At 35.1% G+C, this 21,013-nt stretch overlaps 1 protein-coding gene across 4 annotated transcripts in view; it reads left to right on the forward strand.

The window, feature by feature from the left end:
• The window catches only part of GRIA2 (glutamate ionotropic receptor AMPA type subunit 2), a 147,396-nt gene that overhangs the window by 50,452 nt on the left and 75,931 nt on the right, over positions 1-21,013 (forward strand). For all 4 annotated transcript variants that reach the window (XM_073892418.1, XM_025874372.2, XM_073892416.1 and 1 more), the window contains exon 3: positions 20,257-20,496. In XM_073892418.1, the coding sequence (XP_073748519.1) occupies positions 20,257-20,496 (240 nt within the window). The remainder of the gene's footprint in view (positions 1-20,256; positions 20,497-21,013) is intronic.

Here is a 21,013-nt window from a genome sequence, read left to right on the forward strand (position 1 = left end):
TCTCCCTCTTCCTCCTCTACATCCACACCTGACATCAATTTTGAAAGGGACAGGAAAATCTCCGTAACTCAATAACTGGATGAACAAAAGGTACAAAGAAATTACTGGTCCTTAGCATTGCTGAAATCTAGCCGGCATATGCTCCAGGAGTATGGAATGTTCTTTATTGGGTCATCCCGCTTCCTGGGGGTTTCCTTAATTCATTGCTCTCTGTTATGCTTGGCTCTGCCTTTTGGGTCCTTGGGTCTGCTTTCTTTTTGTTTAGACATGCTACATATTTGCAGTTGAGTAGCCTTCTTAGCCTGTTTATTTTCATAGAAAATTCATTTTGAACTGCCTCTGTACATTTCAGTCCAAGCTAATTACAAAAAGACAAATTAAAAAGACAAAAGTAGGTAGCAGGGGTTTGTCCTCTGGGCCAGGGGGTGGGAATGAGGAGGATGTGCCATTTTAGTAGCAGTACTTTTGTTTTTGAAGTAGGCTCTGCTTCTTCCACAAAATATGTTATTGAAAATTTACAAAAACCCCAAACAAGATATAACAATCAACATCTCTTCATATGCCTGTGTAGAACAACACTCAGCTTCAATCATTACATTGGCCTTGGCCCAGAAAATATATATGAATTGAGACACAAAAGAATAGGCCAATTTCATAAAAAGGTCAAAAAACAAACTGGGTCAACTACTTTTTTCACTTCTAGTTTTTACAAAATATTTAGGCTTTTCATTGTGAAGAGCAGGAGTTTAAACCATTGAAATATCTACAATCTAGACATCCTAAATTCCATTAAAAAATCTCCCTTAAGGTCCCAGAATACCCTCCAAGCTGTTGTTAAGAGCCACTCAAATGGAATGCTGTTTTGACTTAATTTTGTTTATGCACAATGTAGTGATGACAGCAAAATAAATTTGTAAAGTCATGTCTGAGGGGAAAATGGTGTCTTTCTAGGAGCAGAGGCAAATCTCCTCCCTGAACAATCTGAGGCCTGAAATGTTAGGCTCGTAGTGAATGTGATAAATACTCACAAAGGCAATTATAATTAATGTGCTATTGTCTAAGTATTAAGTATTAGTTATTTATAATATTGGAACTATAAATTCCAATTAAATTAAATTAAATTAACCCTTAATGAGCAAAAACAACTTCTTTGGTGCAAAAATCCATCTGAGTCACTGTCATTACATGAGCAAGAGCTATGTCTAATTTATCTTGACCAGTTTGATTGTATGTGGAAATAAACCTTCCTAATGTCTTTAATGTTGTTTACTGTTTTCTAAAATTTCCTCATTTTGGGATGGTTGGGTGGCTCAGTCGTTAAGCGTCTGCCTTCGGCTCAGGTCATGATTCCAGGTTCCTGGGATCGAGTCCCATATCAGGCTCCCTGCTCAGGGAGGAGCCTGCTTCTTCCTCTCCCTCTGCTGCTCCCCCTGCTTGTTCTCTCTCTCTCTCTGTCTGACAAATAAATAAATAAAAATCTTTAAAATTTCCTCATTTTGTGACTTTCATTTCACAGACTTAGCTAATTTACATTTAGCTAATTTAGTCTCATATTTTCACTTTGGACCTCTGATTTTAAAAGTTATTAGAAATTAGTGTGCTTTTTGAAGTAAATTAAGACACTCACATCAGTATTTTTATGGAAAATCAGTCAAATCTTTACCTGTAAAATAGGGAGAGTAAGATTTATATTATTACCCTGAGATTCTAGTGTAAGGTCAAAGAGGAGACATGAAATCAAAGCAATATGAAATCCTTCTCCAAAAGTGAAGGTTTAGAGTAGTCATTAATTAATACTTAATAACTTAGTTTCTAATAATAAATATTCATTCTTGAGTGATGCTGGAGAGTTTTTATTTTTTATATTTTAATAAAAATATTTTATTTATTTATTTGAGAGAAAGAGAGAGAGAGAGTGAGAGCATGAGAAGGGGGAGGGTCAGAGGGAGAAGCAGACTCCCTGCTGAGCAGGGATCCCTACGTGGGACTGGATCCCGGGACTCCGGGATCATGACCTGAGCCGAAGGCAGTTGCCTAACCAACTGAGCCACCCTGGTGCCCTGCTGGAGAGTTTTTAATATTGTGGCATCAGTATAATACATTTGTATTTAATAGAAAAACTGGAGATTTCTGCAGAAAAGTGGATCTCAGATTTCTCTAACACAAAAGCAACTTGACATTTATCAGTTTAACTGTAAGTGGAATGACCCAGAAGATAATTGACAAGACATAATTTATGATTCTTCTGAAGCACAGATTTGAGAGAATTTGATGTTGCACGAGAAGGAGAACTGGGCCAGCTAGTGCACTTAATTAACTAGTTGGCATTTCTTTCTTAACATAGCTTGGGTGTTACTTTATTGAGAACGAAACAAAAAAAACCCCCACTAATTAGGACACTACAAGTGACATTAAGCTCTCTCTGTGTTGACTTTAGTGGGTTTACATTTGATATGATGTGTTTTCTGTTCCTCATCTGATCCTTGGTAACTTTAACCAGGGTTTTTTTTATAAGTCTGAGATCTCCAAAGCATCTGTTATTCATTTAAAACATGTTAATAAATATATCAGATGTATAAAAAATTATACAGCCCTATTATAGCAGACATCCTTATACACAGCACCCAGCTAAGGAGATAAAACATTACTAGGAAGGTTCAAATCCTTGAGCCTCCTCCCCTGTGTATGCCCTCGCAGTAGCTGTCTCAAATTTGATGTCTCTCATTTCTATAAATTTCGTTGTGTTTTTACCACTTTTACGTTTGCTTTTTAAAAAGAGCATGGTTTCTTTTACCTTTATGTAAGCAAATTATCCATTTCCTGTAACTTGGTTTTCTCATACTCAATATGTTTTGAGATATAGTTCTAGATGGAAATAATGAAATTTAAAAAAATGAAAATACTCATCGTCACTGCCGTGTACTGTTCCAGTGGGTATACCACAGTATGTGGCGGCGTTTTGAAGGATGTTTTCATTGTTTTGGTAATACAAGAAAAGTGGCCATAAACATTTTACATGTCCCCTGGTGTGCATGCTCCAGGGCAAATGCCTGAGAAAGAAATTATTGCTGGTGTGTACTTCTTCAACCTACAGGATCTTGTCCAATTATTGTTTAAAGTATCTGTATCAGTGCACATACCTATGCCTACCATGTAAGTTCTGGTTTTTTATATTTCCTCAATTCTTGGTATCATCAGACTTGTCACTTTTGTCAATTTGTAGATATGTCAAGGTAACTCAGTTGGTCTTGATGAGTATTGCCTGATTTTCAGTGTGGTTGAGCATTTTTAAATTTTTGGGTACGCCTTCTGTGTCCCTTTTTAAATGCAATATCTGTTCTTGTCATTCTTTATATTGGGTTGCTTTTCTTTTTCTTAGTGATTTGTAGTTCTTTATAGAACCAGGATTTTAATCCACATTCACTTATATTGGTGGCAAATACCTTGGCCAATATTATGGTTTGCCTTTTTCTTTTTTTTAAGATTTATTTATTTATTTTAGAGAGACAGAGGCAAAGAGAGAGAGAGAGAGCATGGGGGTGGGGTGGGGAGGGTCAGAGGGAGAGGGAGAATCCCAAGCAGTTTCCTTGCAGAGCACAGAGCCTGATGCGGGGCTCGATTTCACCCCCTTGAGATCATGACCTGAACTTAAAACAAGAGTTGGATGCTCAACCAACTGCACCACCCAGGTGCCCCTGCCTTTTTATTTTCTTTATTTTTCATATACATTTTTATAAAAACTCTTAAAGTAGTTGACTTTATTAATATTTTCCTTTATCGTTTTTGCTTCTTGTGTCTTGCTTAAGAAATATTTTTCCTACATTCACTTTATAAAGATATGGCCCTCTAGCTTCATCTATTCTTAAAAGCTTTAATTTTTACATTTCTTCCTTTACCCACATAAAGTTTTTTCTGTGTGTGTGCAGTAGAGATCCAACTTCATGTTTTCCCTATGGTTAATCAACTGTCTGAGAAGCTTCTGACTGAAGAACTTATTCTTTCTACATTTAGCTACTATGTCACTTCTATTCCAGTAATTTTCCAAGTATATAAATGGGCCTGTTTCTAAGCTCTTGTACTGATCTATTGGTCTAATAATAAAAAAGTGTCTCTGCTCTTCTCCGCCTATCCCTTTTCAATATAAAATTTCAAGTTAGCTTGCCAAGTTTCATGAAAATATCTATCCCAATTTTTATTGGATTTCTTTTTTCTTTGATTTTGGTCAGTTTATTTAACCACTCTGATTTCCTCACCGATTAGTTATCAAAATGGTGAAAAACTGTGGTACTTAATTTTTTGGTGAAGGAGAGCTAAACAAGTTAGAACAGTATCAGGTACACAGTGCATGCTTAATAAAAGTTAGCTTTTATTTAGAAGCATTATTTAGAAGAGGATTTGACATATTTATGATACTGAGTCTTCTTACACATGAAAATGGTAAATCTTTATATGTCTTCTTTATTATCTTTCAGTAAAGTCCATAATTTTTATATACATCTTTTCTTAGACGTATGGATGGATGGATGGATGTCATAGAGTAACATGCAAGTACACACACACATACACACACTAGAGGTCCATACATTAAGCATATATATTAGAAAATAACTTTAAATAAAAAGCTGGAAAGATTATTTTCCTTAATACCTGTTTGACTTAAGATATCTATCACTACATCACTACTCCAGAATTCATTTTCTCATCTATTATAATATGTTTCCCTGTTTTTCTTGTGTGACATTTCTAGTTAGTTCTAGACTATTTGGGTCCAAATTCCAGCTCTACTACCACTAGTTGTGTGAACTTGGGAAATTCAGTCTCTCTGTATGGCAATTTGTTGGGAGGATTAAATGACTTGATATATGTGAGCCCTAAGAAGAGTTTCTGGCACATAATGTTTTATCTAAGTGTTGGTTATTACTTCAAAGAATAATGGTCATGTAGAGATCAGATTCACTGCACTTATTTCCAAGGCTTTGTCTTTTCTTTTCTTTTTTTTATTACATTCCATTAAAGCATGGGTTCTGGTTATACAATGATACAACAGTAATATACAACATAGTGTAACAATTTACTCAAAGGGAAATTTTATCTTATGGAAAAAACCACTATATAGCTTCACAAATAACTTGGCAGTCTTGTCAAATTAGATTATGATTACATTTGGTCCAGTGCTGCTGAAAATTCTTTTGAGAGCATGAAATGTGTTGCATAAAAGAAAATTATACTCAAAAAAAAGAAAAGAATGGTATACTCATGCACACATATGTGTAGGTTTCTCCCTTCTTCATTAATATTTTTGGACACTCTGCAAGATTAGCATTCATAAAAGTATATCCTGGCTGATTACATTATTGCTTTCTACTATGTTATCCTGGAAGGAACTATTTCATAGAAGTAGGCCAGCCATTTTGTGTATATATTTGTCCAGAAGTTATGCCTTAGTTTTCCTCACTTCCATGCTAAGACTTACTTTGTATTGTTCCCATTAATAAAAGATTCATTGTTATACTTACTGAAGTATGACATACACTAGAATATTGTTCTTAACATTTTAAAAAATCAGAACATATTCTTTGATTCTTTAAAAAATTATCTTAGAAGTTCTGGTCCTCCCCATGTTGTTTGTTTTCACAACATAATCTTTTAGGGACCTGTAACTATCTAGTGGCTCTGAAAAAGGTAGGCAACCAAACTGAGTAGTTTAGACTCCAGTATAGACTTTTTTTCTTCTTTATATTTTCGCCGTTTGCATTTAATTTAACCACCTTAAAATTGCCAAATATTCAATTTACTCTGTGATTTATGTACAAAATTACATGTGTTCTCCAGAACAAGGCATCCATTCATTGAGATATCTTTGAAAAGATGGCTTTAACTGAATTCATATGCGCCTATTTTCAGTAATCATGTGCAGCTGAAATCACGTATGGTGTAAGCATAAGATGTATACAATATTAATATTTTCCTTGCAATTAGTTGTCATCTACTCATTTCTATTTTTCCCAGCTTTGATTTTCAGAGAAATTAGTTATTGCAGTAGTAATTTATACTGAGCTTTTGTGCTGTCTTTCCTGAATGCTTCTTTTTCAGTTATTCATTTGTTGTCCACTTGCTTTCATCACTCTGAACAATTTTTCTCTATCCCTGGCTCTTACTAATGGAGAATTATTGCTTGGCTAATTAATTTACCTAGTTGCACCTGTGGTATGCTGGGAGTAGGGTATGAATAATTTTAGAACCATATTGATAATGACTAAATATTAATGTTATATAACTTGTATTATGTTTTCTCCTATTTTTTTCATTCTCTATGGACCACATAGTAAAGTGAAGTGGAAAGCTGGAAAAATAATTCATACAATACATGGGCTTTTTAAGAGCCAGTATATTATGGGAAAGAAAGACTAATGAACTGTAAAAAAAAGTTTAATTTTATACATTGATCAAATGTATCAGATGATTATTCAAATTCTCACTCAACTTTCATTGCATGGAAGCCAGATAATGGTGCATATTTTTCAATTTATTATTAATTTAAGAAATGTAACAGAAATAAAAATATAAGGAGAAATGATATCTCAAAGTAGAATGGTCCAAAGGTGAGTTGAGTAATATTATTATAAAATTAATGGCTTTCTGTATAGAAAAATCCCAGAGAATCAACACAAAAGCTCATAGAACTGATAAAAGATTTCAATAATATCACTAGATAAAAATATAATTTTTTTTAAAATTTAAATTCCAGTTAGTTTACATACAATGTATGTTAGTTTACATACAATCTTAGGTGTAGAATTTAACTTTTCATCATTTACATACAACACCCAGTGCTCATCACAACAAGTGCCCTCCTTAATACCCATCACCTATTTAACTCATCCCCCCACTTACCATGGGCAGAAGACATGAATAGACATTTTTCCAAAGAAGACATACAGATAGCTAACAGATATGAAAAGATGCTCAACATCACTCATCATCAGGGAAATAAAAATATCATTTTAAAGCCAGTAGCTTTCTTACCTGCTAGCAGTACCTAATATAGAAATATAAAGAAAATATTTCTGACAACAATAGTAATAAAGCTACAAAGTGTCTAGGGATAAACTTAATAAGAATTGTACAAGGTATGAATAAAAGTGTAAAATTTTACTGAAAATCATAAAATAATTCTAAGTCAATATTGAGATTGGCTATACATTTAATGGTGTTCTAAATGTTAATCTCTGCCAATTAATGTGTGTTTCAATCCAATCCTAACCAAAATTTAGAAGAGAGAAATGTAGATCAATAGGCAAAATTACACTGAAAGCTATTGAAAATGGTTATTTTTAAAGGGAGGAGTAATTAAAATACTTGTTTCCTTCTTGATAAATAGACCTAAGCACAAAAGGGAACTTGGATACGAAAAAGGTACCATTTTAAAATTGAGGGGAAATCAATAAAATTAAATTAAAGGAGTTAGAATATTGAATATCCTTGTAGGAACAAAGTTAAATTCTACCCTGTATAAAATCCAAACACTAATATTAGAAGAATTAGTTATGACAAGGATAATCATGAAATCAAACATAAAAAATTTGAAAAACTTCAGCTGGCAGATCCTTATTACACAAGACACAAAATCTAGTAGTCATCAAGAAAAAGACTGGGAATTTGGTTACAAATATCATTATTACTTTTTTAAAGATTTTATTTATTTATTTGAGAGAGAGAGAGAGAGCACACACACATGAGTTGGGGAAGTGCAGCGGGGGAGGGAGAGGATCCCAAGCAGACTCCACTCTCAGCATAGAGCCCTGCTTGGGGCTTGATCTCATGATCTCATGACCCTGAGATCATAACCTGAGCCAAAACCAAGAGTCAGCTGCTTAACTTACTGAGCCACCCAGACACCCCTACAAATATTACAAACAAAGTAAAACACAACAGGGAAAGGAAAAAAATATGACCTTTACATATAAAGGCAATTAAACATATCAAAATTTAGGTGGTAACATGATAGTAAAAAAAAAAATGCAGTATATAGGAATAGGCCATTAAAAGAGAAATATATAAAAATAAATGCACTTTCTCATTAATGATGGAAATCCACATTTTTCTGTTTACCAGAGGGAATATAGTACAATGGATGAAAAGCAAGGTCTGGAGTCCAGCTGCTTGGATTAGACCCCCACCGTATCATTTTCTAGAGGTGTTATCTCAGAAAATTACCTTGTTCTCAAGTTTTTTTTCATCTGTAAAGTGTATAATATCAGGTCTCACATAGATGTGAGTTTTAAAAGAGCTCTTACTTGAAAAACCCTGAGTAATACCTTCTATCACAAGGGTACAAAATTTAAGTTGTCATTTTTAAAACAGCAGTGAAATGTTATTATCACATGGTAGATTAGAAAAAATTAAATGGGTAAAACTATCAGCTGTTGATGAAGAATACCAGAAAATAAGAATTTATCTTTTTTTGTTGACAGGGATGTGAATTGGTACACTATATTCAGGTGATAATTTGATGGCATTAATAACATTTTATCCAGCATAATGTTCAACCGGGCAATTCCACTTTCTTTTTCTTTTTTACTGAAGAATAGTTGACACACAATATCCTAATGAGTTTTAAGTGTACAACATAGTGATTTGATGAGTCTATATGTTATGCTGTGCTCACCACCATAGTAGCTACCATCTGTCACCATACAACACTAATACAATACCATTGGCTATATTCCCTATGATATGCCTTACATCCCCATGACTTATTCTTTCCATATCTGAAAACCTGTATCTCTATCTGTCCTTCACCCATTTTGCCCATCCCTTATTCCCTCCACTCTGGCAACCATTTGTTTGTTCTCTGTATTTATAAGACTGATTCTGCTTTTCATTTGCTTGTTTATTTGTTTATTCATGTTTTGCTTTTTAAATTCCACCTATAAGTAAAATTGTATGGTATTTGTCTTTCTCTGTCTGACTTATTTCTGTTGGTATAATACCCTCTAGGCCCATGCATGTTGGCACAAATGGCAAGATCTCGTTTTTTATGAGTAATATTCCACTGTGTATGTATATAAATGGTTATGTGTGTGTGTCTGTGTATATGTATGTACCACATCTTCTTTATCCATTCGTCTATCAATGGACCCTTGGATTGTTTTCATATCTTGGCTATAAATAATGGAAATAAATAATGGTTATAAATAATATATATAAATGATATAAATCATGCAATGAATATAGGGGTGTGTATACCTTTTTGAATTAGTTTTTCCATTTTCTTTGGGTAAATACCCAGTAGTGGAATAACTGTATCATTTGGTATTTCTTTTTTTAATTTTTTGAGGAACCTCCATACTGTTTTCCACAGTGGCTGCACCAATTTACATTCCCACCAACAGTGAATGAGGGTTCCTTTTCTCCACATCCTCACCAACACTTATTTCTTGTCTTTTTGATGCTAGCCATTCTACCAGGTGTAAGAGGGTATCTATTGTGGCTTTGATTTGCATTTTCTTGATGATTAGTGATGTTGAGCATCTTTTCAGGTATCTCTTGGCCATGTGTAAGTCTTCTTTGGAAAAATGTCATTCAGGTCCTCTGCACATTTTCATTTATTCTTTTTAAATTTTTTAAAAAGATTTTATTTATTTGAGAGAGAGAATTAGAAGGAGAGAGAGAGCATGAGAGGGGGGAGGGTCAGAGAGAGAAGCAGGCTCCCCGCCAAGCAGGGAGCCCAATGCGGGACTCGATCCTGGGACTCCAGGATCATGACCTGAGCCGAAGGCAGTCACTTAACCAACTGAGCCACCCAGGTGCCACTAGAGGGAGAAACAGGCCTCCCGCTGAGTGGGGAGCACAGTGAGGGACTCGATCCCAGGACCCTGGAATCATGACCCGAGCCAAAGGTAGACACTTAACCAACTGAGCCACTCAGGCGTCCCTTGGACATTTTTAATTGGATTATTATTATTATTATTTTTGTTTTTTTTGGTGTGGAGCTGTGCAAGTTCTTACTATATTTTGGATATTAACCCCTCATCAGATATATAATTGCAAATATCTTCTATTCAGTAGGTTACCATATTGTTTTGTTGATCATTTTCTTTGCTGTGCAAAAGCCCTATTTTGGTATAGTCCTGATAGTGTATTTTTGTCTTTGTTTTGCTTGCCTGAAGAGGCATATCTAGAAAATTGTTGCTAAGTCCAATGTCAAAGAAATTACTGCCTGTATTTTCTTTTAGGAGATTTATGGTTTCTTGTCTCACATTTAGGTCTTTAATCCATTTTGAGTTTATTTTTGTGTGTGGTGTAAGAAAGAAGCCCAGTTTCATTCTTTTGCACGTAGCTGGCCAATTTTCCCACACCATTTATTGAAGAGACGACCTTTTCTTCTTTCCTTTGTATATTCTTGCCTCCTTTGTCATAGATTAATTGACCATACAAGTGGTTGTTTCTGGACTCTCTTTTCTCTTCCTTTGATTTATATGTCTATTTTTGTGCCAGTACCATACTTTTTGATTACTACAGCTTTGTAGTATATCTTGAAATCTGGTATTGTGATACCTCTAGCTTTGTCATTCTTTCTCAAGATTACTTTGGCTACTCAGGGTCTTTTATAGTTCCATACAAATTTTAGTATTATTCTAGTTCTGTGAAAAATGCTGTTAGCAATTCCATTTTTAATAATCTGTTCTGCAAAAATGTTAGCACAAATGCACAAAGGTGAACATACAGACATATTTGCTGCAACCTTGTTTATAGTAGCAAAAATTCATGATACCTTAGTTAGGAAATATTGATGAAATTGTGATATGTCCAAACCAGGGAATTCTAGGGAGTAGTTTAAAAAAATGAACTAAGTCTGTATCAACATGGTAATTTCTTTGTTAAATGTCAAAGCAAGTCACAGGACAACTGTTCTGTGCTCTCCTTAATTAAAAAGCATAACAAAATCAGAAACCAACAAAATCTACTCTAGAACTTCAGCTGTGGAAGTATACATGCCAAATGATTGTTAATAGGGGTTGCTTCTGGGAGAAGTAGGGAGTGAAGGGGAATCATGGCCTTTTAATGAGCATACTTGTTTAAAATTGTGTAAGAGTTTATTCCTATTACTTTTGAGTTATGAACATTTTATTTATGTTAAGATAAGGCCAAAATGTAAACAAGTTATTACTCTTTTTTTGAGGAAACTCTTCACACCATTTGTTCTGCACTTGTTCCTCTTATCAAAGTAAGCATAGCAATGAAACAAAACCTTTGGATGATGTTAGAGTGAAGCGCCGTGTTCCCTTAACAAACATTAGGGCATCATTTTACCAGAACCGATGCATCAAGTGTGAATGAGTCCATTGTGCTAAAGTTAATTCCTCCAGTTACTTAGCAATTTAGGAATGTAGGCTAATGGTCCAGAGCATTTCTTAGTACGTTTACATAATGGCTTGTTATATGATATTCAAAAATTTTTCCTTCATTTAATAAACCTTTATGAATTGACATATAAATGCTGAGGCATAGAAGTAGAAACCTTCTCACTTGCCGACAAAAGGATGAGCAAGAAAGTCCTGTGAAAGCTACAGAAACACTTTGAACCTCCCAAAAGAAAGAGGGCTATCAGATCTAATTTGAGAGCATCCAGACAGGTAAAGCAATAAAGTTCTGTCTTTTCCTTTTTTTTTGCATGTCACCTAACGGAAAGTTCTTTTAAGTAGAAACCTTCTAGTTATTTGAAAAGTTTTCAAGTATTTTTTTTAAAAGATTGATTGCAAAAGCTAACATTTTTATTTGTACTGAAATATCATCGAATCTATATTTGGCAAAAATATAGTCCTTCAATTTTGTACATTCTAATTACAATCAGATAAGAGCTGTGACATTTTTTTAGGCATCAAGATCAAGAATGGCTGTGGAGCCTAGGATGTCTCTGGCAGGCGAAAGGTAGAGATAGACATGAAATAGAAAAATAAAAAATTGAAAGAAGAAACAGGATAAATGGAAAGGAGAAGAAATAGAAAAAGAAGAAAGAATGGGAGGAAGAAAGACTAATAAAACTTGCAGAGAATGGTAGACTTTAATCTGCAAAAAGTTATCCTACCTCACACTCAATTTTACAGGATTTAAGCTTTCAATGAATAATAAATATGCACTTTCTGACATTTTGTATAATTTCTCTCTTTGATGTTTGGCCGTACAGGCCGAAGTTTGAGCTGGACGGGACCTCTGAAGGCACTGAGACGTTTGAAAGTGGCTGTTTGCCAGAAGCGTACAGCTGGCTGGTGTCACAACTGGGGTTAGATGCCAGGCCTCCAGACATTCAGCCTGGCACTCCTTATCCACAACATTCAAATCACAGCAGGGCATGCAATGCCCAGAATTTACACAGAACTTAAGCTGAACAAAAATTTGCAGAGAGTAGAACTCTGCGTATTTATGAGGAGGAAACACATGCCCAAGGGATGAAGAATGGGACTATATTTTGTGAAATAGCATCTTATATAAACAGAGGTAATTCTCTTTCGTTTATGTGTCCAGAACCCATCATTAAAATTCACATAAGGGTTATTGCCTATTACTGCCAGGACTACTATTGCTTGCTCTCCCCAGTGATGAATGAAACCAGAATAAATGTTATAGATTTTTTAAAGCTGCATATAATACCGGCAACAGCAATAAACTTACGACATTTCACCCCACTCAGCAAACATAACAGGAAGGTCAGGAAGGATAAATGTTTGTTTGAGGGAAAGAAAAAATGTATTATTACAACTTCATAATCTTCAACTACTGGGTGATGATGCTGCATCCCACTTAATATTTGTATGAAAAATGGGATCAAAATATATGCAAAGGAGAAGCAATTTATCATAGTAAAGATTTGTGGCAGGGCTATAGGAAAAATCATCAGAGGCAATTTATAGAAAATGTCATTGTGGTGTCTGTATTATTCTTCACATTTTCTTTGACTCTTTACTGTTTCATTCAATACCTCTATAGTGAGTATTTTTGCTAAGAACTGTGCTGACCTCTGAGGAGCAGAGGTAGATGCAGAACAGTAGTAGGCTTTTGAAGAGACGAGAGAGTTTTGTAAGAGGTGCTAACTGCTAGCTCGGGAGGGGGAGATCCTTCCTGTCCATTGGCAGTGAAAGAAGGTGCCCCCCATAGATATGTGAACTTTAAAATAACCCCATTAATGGAAAGTAGATAGTTTTACTCAATCTCACTGTGAGAACAGGCTGTTGTATTTACCTAGATTTTCCAAGAAGAAAGAAAACTATAGTTTTTGGTTTTGTTTTGTTTTTGTTTTAACATGGAAAATAATTGTCTCATGTGCTGTCTGTTACAATTACCTTTTTTTGAAGGAATACATGTTGTTTATGATAAGTTCTCAGGCATGAACACCTCCAAGAATTATATAAGTAAGACATTTTAGGCTGTGAGAATACCTGAAGATATTTTCAAGTACAAAATATGTTATTGGACAAACATCCAAGACAAAGAAGTTCACTTCTTTCATTAGCTTTCCAAGTGCACCCTGCACTATTTATATTTTAAGGTTAACTTCACCTCTCTTGGTGCACATTCTCTACATATCAAATATATTTTGAAAGCTTAAAATAATAAGATTTTACAAATATTTCAGGGTTTGTCTTTTCATAGTAATGATTATGGTATTTTGCGGGGGTTGGTTTGTTTTTCTATTATAAGAAGAGACTAAATTTCAGGGTAATTTTAAATGAACACTAGTTATTTTGCAGTATGATAGTGAAGGATGAAAATATTGTCCTGACATGATTACCCCAGTATCAACAGAAATGACAGGTGAAATTTCATTGTTGGAAACTCTTTTTATCTTTTATATATTCATTCAACAAATATGTAATGGTGTGCTTGTGAAAATTCCTGAATTGGGTATTTCAGAGAATACAAAATGCCTCTGGTTGGATTTTCTGTCATTAGCACATTTATTTCATGATTTATATTTCCCCCAGCATGTCTCTCTATATTATCTAATTTAAACTTTAAACCATTCCTCCAGGTTAGGCAGGAGAGGAATTAATATACTCACTGAGTAGACAAGGAAACAGGCTCAGGTTCAGTGACTCCTCCTACCAGATGACCAGCGAAGGATGAAATTGGCCTTCTAATTCAGGTATTCTTATTTTGCTCTCACACTGAACCCTGCTCTTGAGGAGGTCACAAGTCACCCTCCCCATCCCTCCCCACACACATACACATGCTCACTCAGACATGCTGTACTTCATATTGTACCTCCCATGAGGGAGGGGCTCATAATCGGGAAAATCATTCAGTTGATGGTAAGCAGGACAACCTTCATGGAAGAACTGGTATTTTATTACATGACATTTGTCAAGTTCTTGCTGTGTGCCAAGTATGTGAGATAAACAGCACTTCATTCTCCGCTGTCAGTTAGCTCAGAGTTCAAGGGCAAAGCCAAACAATTATAACTCAGGCTAACATGCAAAAATGCAGATTGCTTTAGAATCACATGTAGGAGAGGCATGTAACCCAGACCCCACAGAGCAGGTAACACCTGAGCACTGTTATGTATATTATTCTCTAAGCAATGGGGAGACATCGATGGATTTTAAGCAGGAGCATTATATCTGCCATGATAAGAAAGAGATTTATTATGAAGGGGCTATTTGGGAAGTTACTGCAGCAATCCAGTCAATAAATGTTTGGGGACCATATGAAGGCAATGCCAGGGGAGTTGGAGTGGACAGATTTGAGAAGTCAAGGGGGGCAGTTGTGACAATTTGTATGCTGGGGATTAAGGAAAGGAAAATGTCTAGAGTGACCCGCATATTTGGAAAATATTTTTATACATGAACACTTGCCTTATGGAATTGGTGTATTTTAGGCTAAAGAAAAAAGACAAAGTCCTGATACGTGACTAATAAGTAGTTAATACCAACATTGATTAGAATATGGAATATAATAAGTAGGGAGGTCACAAGAGACTTATATGGATCTTACTAGTTGCCAACACTGTTGCATCTCATTTTTTCTTTTCTTTCTTTTTTTTTTAAATTTTATTTATTTATTTGAGAGAGAGAGATCACAAGTGGGCAGTGGGGGACAGGGACAAGGGAGAGGGGAATGAATGAAGTAGAATAAAACGGAAATTGTTATAAATGTCATGAACAGAACAAAGAAGAATATTGAATTAATTATTCTAAAATATAGAAGACCAATGATTACAGGAGTTACGGTGCCATGAGTAGAAAGGAAAAAAAAATCAACACAAACACATGATTTGTAGGATAAAATTTTCAGGATTTTCCCCCTGTTTTTATGGAAGTAGCTGAATGATAGGGAATTAGACATTTTTCCAGTGGGTGATATTGGAGGGTGAGAGATTGGAGCTAGGCTAGCAATTCCAGCTAACGTGGACAATATCTACCCTGTTTGCTGTGGCAGTTTCTAAGCCTAACACCATGCTCATTGCATTGAATGATTACAGTATGTATTTGTTCAGTAAATAAATAGACAAAGGGAGACAACTGAGGTGCCAATGAAGTTTTGGGAAGCATGCATAAAAAGTTGAATTTGACCTTCTTAAAAGAAATGTGACCACTAAGAGATAAGATGTAAAAAGAGAAGAAAAAACAATCAGAAGACAGATTCTTGGAGAATGCCTTTTTAATTTGGGATGTGCAAAAAAAAAAAAAAAAAAGATAAGTGAGTGAAAGGTAATTAGAGGGAGAGGAAAAGTACCAAGATGGTATGATTTTACATTGGCAGCAATGTGGAGAAGGGATTGGAGGAGAACCAGCCTAATAGCAGGGGAGAGAGAGAGAGAGAGGGAGATCAAGAAGCAAATTTTTGATTAATAGACTCAGAGAGGCTAAGAAAGCTTGATCTGAGAAAAAGATGATTGGATTTAGTGAGGAGGAGATCATTATTGACAGATGATAGGGAAATATCAATAGTAAAATCAGGGTCAAAGTTTGCAAGGGGTTAATGTCAGAAATTTAGTGAGGAGAGAAGAGATATTTTCAGTGGGCTCCAGATTTTGAAGTCAGGATTGCTTGGTGATGCAGCTTTTATCAGACTTTGCACAAGCTGCAAAGGGGCTGTCACTATTCCTGCTTATGAAGCAGCCTATGCTGTTTCATTGAAGTGAATGGCAATTTAGTATAAAAAAATGTAAAACAAAAATAAATCATGTCCTGTTCTTTTTTTGCCTTTCTACTGAATAACCATGCAAGGTCCTCCAGACTGTATTGAGTATGCTACATTAGCAGCACCAATGAGCAGAATGACCCATGAGAAAAAAATGGGAGGTGGATGCACCATCAGCATTGTTATTGGCTTATATCATCTGGGCTTGTAATAAAAAGTGGAATAATCAGCAAATTACTTACACCCAGGAGATGATAATTTCTGCTGTTTGACCTAAAGTGTCTTTTAAAAGGACTTCGCTTTGCTGAGCTTCTCAAAGTTGATATTAAATATTTTATTAAAGTAGAACTCAGTAAGACCATCTTTACCTACCAGTTTGCAATCAGTTTTGAGTCTCAAGACATGAATGCAACTTTAATATTAATCAGCGTAATCATTCAGAAAGTTGTAATAGTGTTTCATAAGGTGATTATATGGGCCATGGAACTAGAGGGGAAACTGATCTTTTCTGTTCCTTCCTCTGCCTCCAGAGATGATGTAGGAAAAGAATGAATATATGTAGGGTGCTGTTATTGTCTAACTAACTTTAGAAAGCTATCTTTGGAATTATTCCACCGCTTGTGACACATTATTTGGATATTCTCAGTGATAGTAAATCCTGTCTTTGAAGATGGATGTATGTTAGGGAAATGGCTATAAAATTTGGAAGGATAGCTGGGAAATAAAGTTGAGATCATAATGAGCAATTTAGTTTCTAATCAAGTGAGGAGTAATTTCAAGGCAGTGCACCCAAGATTCTTGTGTATTTTGTCAACAGGGTCATGTATCTGTGGTATACTGGGGAAAGCATCAGTGTTAGAATGCAAAAATACTCTGGGGTATTTTGGGGACAGAATGTTAGAAGTGAAGCACAAAGTTTTTTGTTTTTGTTTTGTTTTATCTTGAGATGATCACTGCAAACTGGATAAACAAAATACCTCAACTCAGGTCAGCATTCTGACTGATTCCTGGTTGTAAATCTCCATGATATCCTTATCATGCTTGGGGACAAAGACGGTGATTGACCTAAAGTAAAGAGAGGGAGATGAGCAGCGTTGATGAAATGACTGTTAATTGTATGTATAGAAAAGGGGCATGAAGAGAGAAATATCTAGAAAAAAAAGAAGGTATAGACAAATAGACAGTTGAATATGTACCATGAAGAGATAAAGGATAAGGGAAGAGGATTTGGAAGAACCAGAGATAGTCAGGAAAGAAAGGCCATTGTTACCAAATTATGCTCATTGGAGAATTAGCTGAATTGCCTGAAAAAAAAAGTGCCTTTTGAATCAGGTGAATTGTAATTTCTTGTGAAGTCTTGTACAGCTTGTGCCTGTTGTTGGGCCAAAGCCAAGCGTTTCCAGATGGCCACAATAACCAGGAGGCCCCTTGACAACTCACTTCAGAGTCTAAAACAAATGGAAAATGAAAGGTATGGCTCTTTTACTAAGACTGGCCATGCATTCAAACAGGAGCGTCCTTTATCAAGCATTCTGCTGATGTTGTAGCTACTGTCCCCATCATAGAAGCTCTTTCACTTATGATGAGAAGAAGAGGTCTCATTAATAAATCATACTGCCTGATATTCCTATGGTATTTTGATAACATGCCAACACTTCATGGAAAATGAAATAAAATCAACCCAGAGAATTTTATAGCAATTTCCCCTTTTTATATGTCATATGGAATAATCAATTTCTGAACAAACTTAAGATTTAAGATGTACATGTCAGTACACATATATCCATGTATAAAATAAGAAATCACTGCAGAATTTGCCTGGAAGGGTTTTAACAATGAAAGGTTTTTTTCACTTATGTGAAGAATGAGCCCAGTCAAACACATTAAAGGTTATTTTCAACTTCTGTACTCAGACAAGGACAAAATATGAACATAAAAAAAGGGCAGAAATCTCATCTCTATTTTATGTTCAAGTTTGAAATGAATGTAAAGGAATATATTCAGTTTTCTGAGCTATATTAGACTATTGTGCAGAAGATTGGTAATAAAGGAGGAGGTGCCAATTGATATAGTACACAGATAAAACCTAGAAATCCTAGAAAACTTATGTTAGAAAGACAGAAGTAAGCTGAAGATTAGTATTTAAAGGAAAATGGAAATATTTGATAAATAAAAGCCACTCACAGAAATAGCCAATCTTGCTTTCCTTTCCTTGCATATCATTTAATACTTGGCTAAAAATTATTGCTTATTATTTATTGATTGTCTGGAATTGGTTATTAGAATCTGTATGTATTGTAGCAATGCTCTTATTCATGAGGCAAATCTATTTTTCTACAGATATTCTATTTTTTGTAAAGAAAATAAAATGAAATAAGATTGCACTGGTCTTATCCTTTAAATGGGATTAATTAATTTGAAAGGATGCTTGGTATTATGCTCTGGCTTGTTGTAGATTATGTTACTGGATAGCTTATTTCCATTTCCTTTGATTGAAATAACCCTTGAGATTTAAAAAAAATATCAGGCATTTAATCATTTAAAACTATGTGGTTGACCTGAATTGGTGGAATTAAGCATTGTGGCATGGGTGGTTTCTATAGGGCATTTCAGAGGTTTCAGTCTTGGACAAGGTTAACCCTTACTTCTCAGATATTTTCAGATTTGTGTTTCAAAAAATTATTCTGGCTATATTGTGGAGAATTGAATGGAAAGGGAATAATGGATTAAGGAAGAAGTTGGGCAGGTATTCCAATAATCCAAGTGAGAAAAACAGTATTATCCATTAGTTAAATGCATGGACTTTGAATCCAGATGCCTAGGTTTGAACGAAACATCTTTCACTTACTAGCTGTGTGACCTTGGGCAAATCACTAAATCTTGTGTTTCAATTTTCCTATCAAAATCCCTCTTTGGGAATAATAATAGTTCCTGCCTTAAGGGTTTTCATGAGAAATGAACGAGTTAATGTGCCATAGATCATGCTAGCCACAAGGCAAGTACAATGTAAGTATAGGCTGTTAATGAACTTGGATGATTGGAATGGAGATACAGATGAGTGGACCACGTTTGAGTATATTTAGGTATTAGCATAAACAATAATTAGTGATTGACTATGGGGAAAGGGGTAGGAGAAGGTGTTGTCATATGCCATTTACTGTATATCATTAGAGGGTAAGGGATTGTAGAGTGCTGGGGACTTTCAAATAAAATATTACTTTTTTTAAGGATTATGGTCCTAAATCAGAATATTTTGTTAATATTTTTTATTTTGTATAGGTAAGTGAAGTCCATGAGAAAGATTAAAATTAGGGGTTCTGAACTCCATTTAATTGCTACTTGACTGAGAGACCCAAGGTTGGAGGTCTCTTTCTGGTGATATGTCTTTTTGTGTATCATGTGAGTCTTGAATCTGGTTTCTCTTAAAGAACTTTGGGTCAGCATTAGAACTCTTCATAAGCACTCTGACCTTCTAGTATGAAGCATCCTTAACACAATAAATCCTTTTAAAGAATCATATATTAGAGGGAATGAGATGTTATGAATGTGTATAAATGCCAGGTAACTAGTTTGTTCTTCATATAACTAATGGCTGTTTCTTACACTTATTTTTAGAGATTTATTTATTTATTTGAGAGAGAAAGAAAGCGTGCATGTGGGAGTGCGAGGAGGGGCAGAGGGAGCGAATCCTCAAGCCGATTGCCTGCTGAACATGGAGCCCACACTGGAGCTCCATCTCAAGACCCTGAGATCATGACCTCAGCCAAAACCAAGAGCTGGTCACTCAACAAAACTGAGTCACCCAAGAGCCCCTACACTTTTTTTTTCAATGTGGCTTTCCTAAAATAGGTTTCCACTTACGTGGTTTGTAAAAATAATGTATATATTTTCTTGTAACCAAAATTACTTTTTAATGCTTTATAATTCTTTGAATTCCTCAAAGAGAGTGCTAAGTAAATAAGTACTCAGACATTGGATGGATCATTGATATAAATTCTATATTTTTTCAATTTGATTATTTTATATTTCATATAAAAGGGCATGGAGTTTAAGCAAATCTACGTTATTGTATGCCGATTTCAATGATTTATCCTTTCTATTTTTCCTATTCAGTCTGCTCTCAGTTTTCAAGAGGAGTCTATGCTATTTTTGGATTTTATGACAAGAAGTCTGTAAATACCATCACGTCATTTTGTGGAACGCTCCATGTCTCCTTCATCACTCCCAGCTTCCCAACAGATGGCACACATCCATTTGTCATTCAGATGAGACCTGACCTCAAAGGAGCACTTCTTAGCTTGATTGAATACTATCAATGGGACAAGTTTGCATATCTCTATGACAGTGACAGAGGTGAGTAAAAATATCCCTATGCCTTTGTAATGGGTCAAATTCAATGCCTACACTTGACACTTAAGTGATGTTATGGAGTAACACTTACATGTGATGTTATGGACATGTGGTGTCATATGTCCAGGGGTCACTTGGTTTAATTTTTCTGTGTAAATGAATAATGCAATTTGAAACTTGAGAAACATATTTAGAGTTTTAAAAAAAGTTGTGAATGTTCAATTTAAAGATATAGACTCTGCCAACCCGATGCCCAGATGTTCAGTTGTAATGTAATGTAAATAGCACCTTCTCACATCAGCAGCTAAGACCCTATGGGGACTACATTAGTAGTTGAAGGTCAGTGAAGTGACTGCCTTGAAAATTGGTTTAAGTGAAACTGAATAAATATGTAAATAAGGACTTCTAGAGAATTAATAGCAATTAAATATTTTCACATGCAAAAATTTTATGAAGAAGGTATGACCGTTATTAACCTTGCTTTAAAATGACATCCCTGAATCTCAGAGGAGTTAAAGGA

This window comes from Callorhinus ursinus, unplaced genomic scaffold, assembly GCF_003265705.2.
Source record: "Callorhinus ursinus isolate GAN/ISIS: 27379988/994484 unplaced genomic scaffold, GSC_fseal_2.0 scaffold4, whole genome shotgun sequence".
NCBI lineage: Eukaryota > Metazoa > Chordata > Mammalia > Carnivora > Otariidae > Callorhinus > Callorhinus ursinus.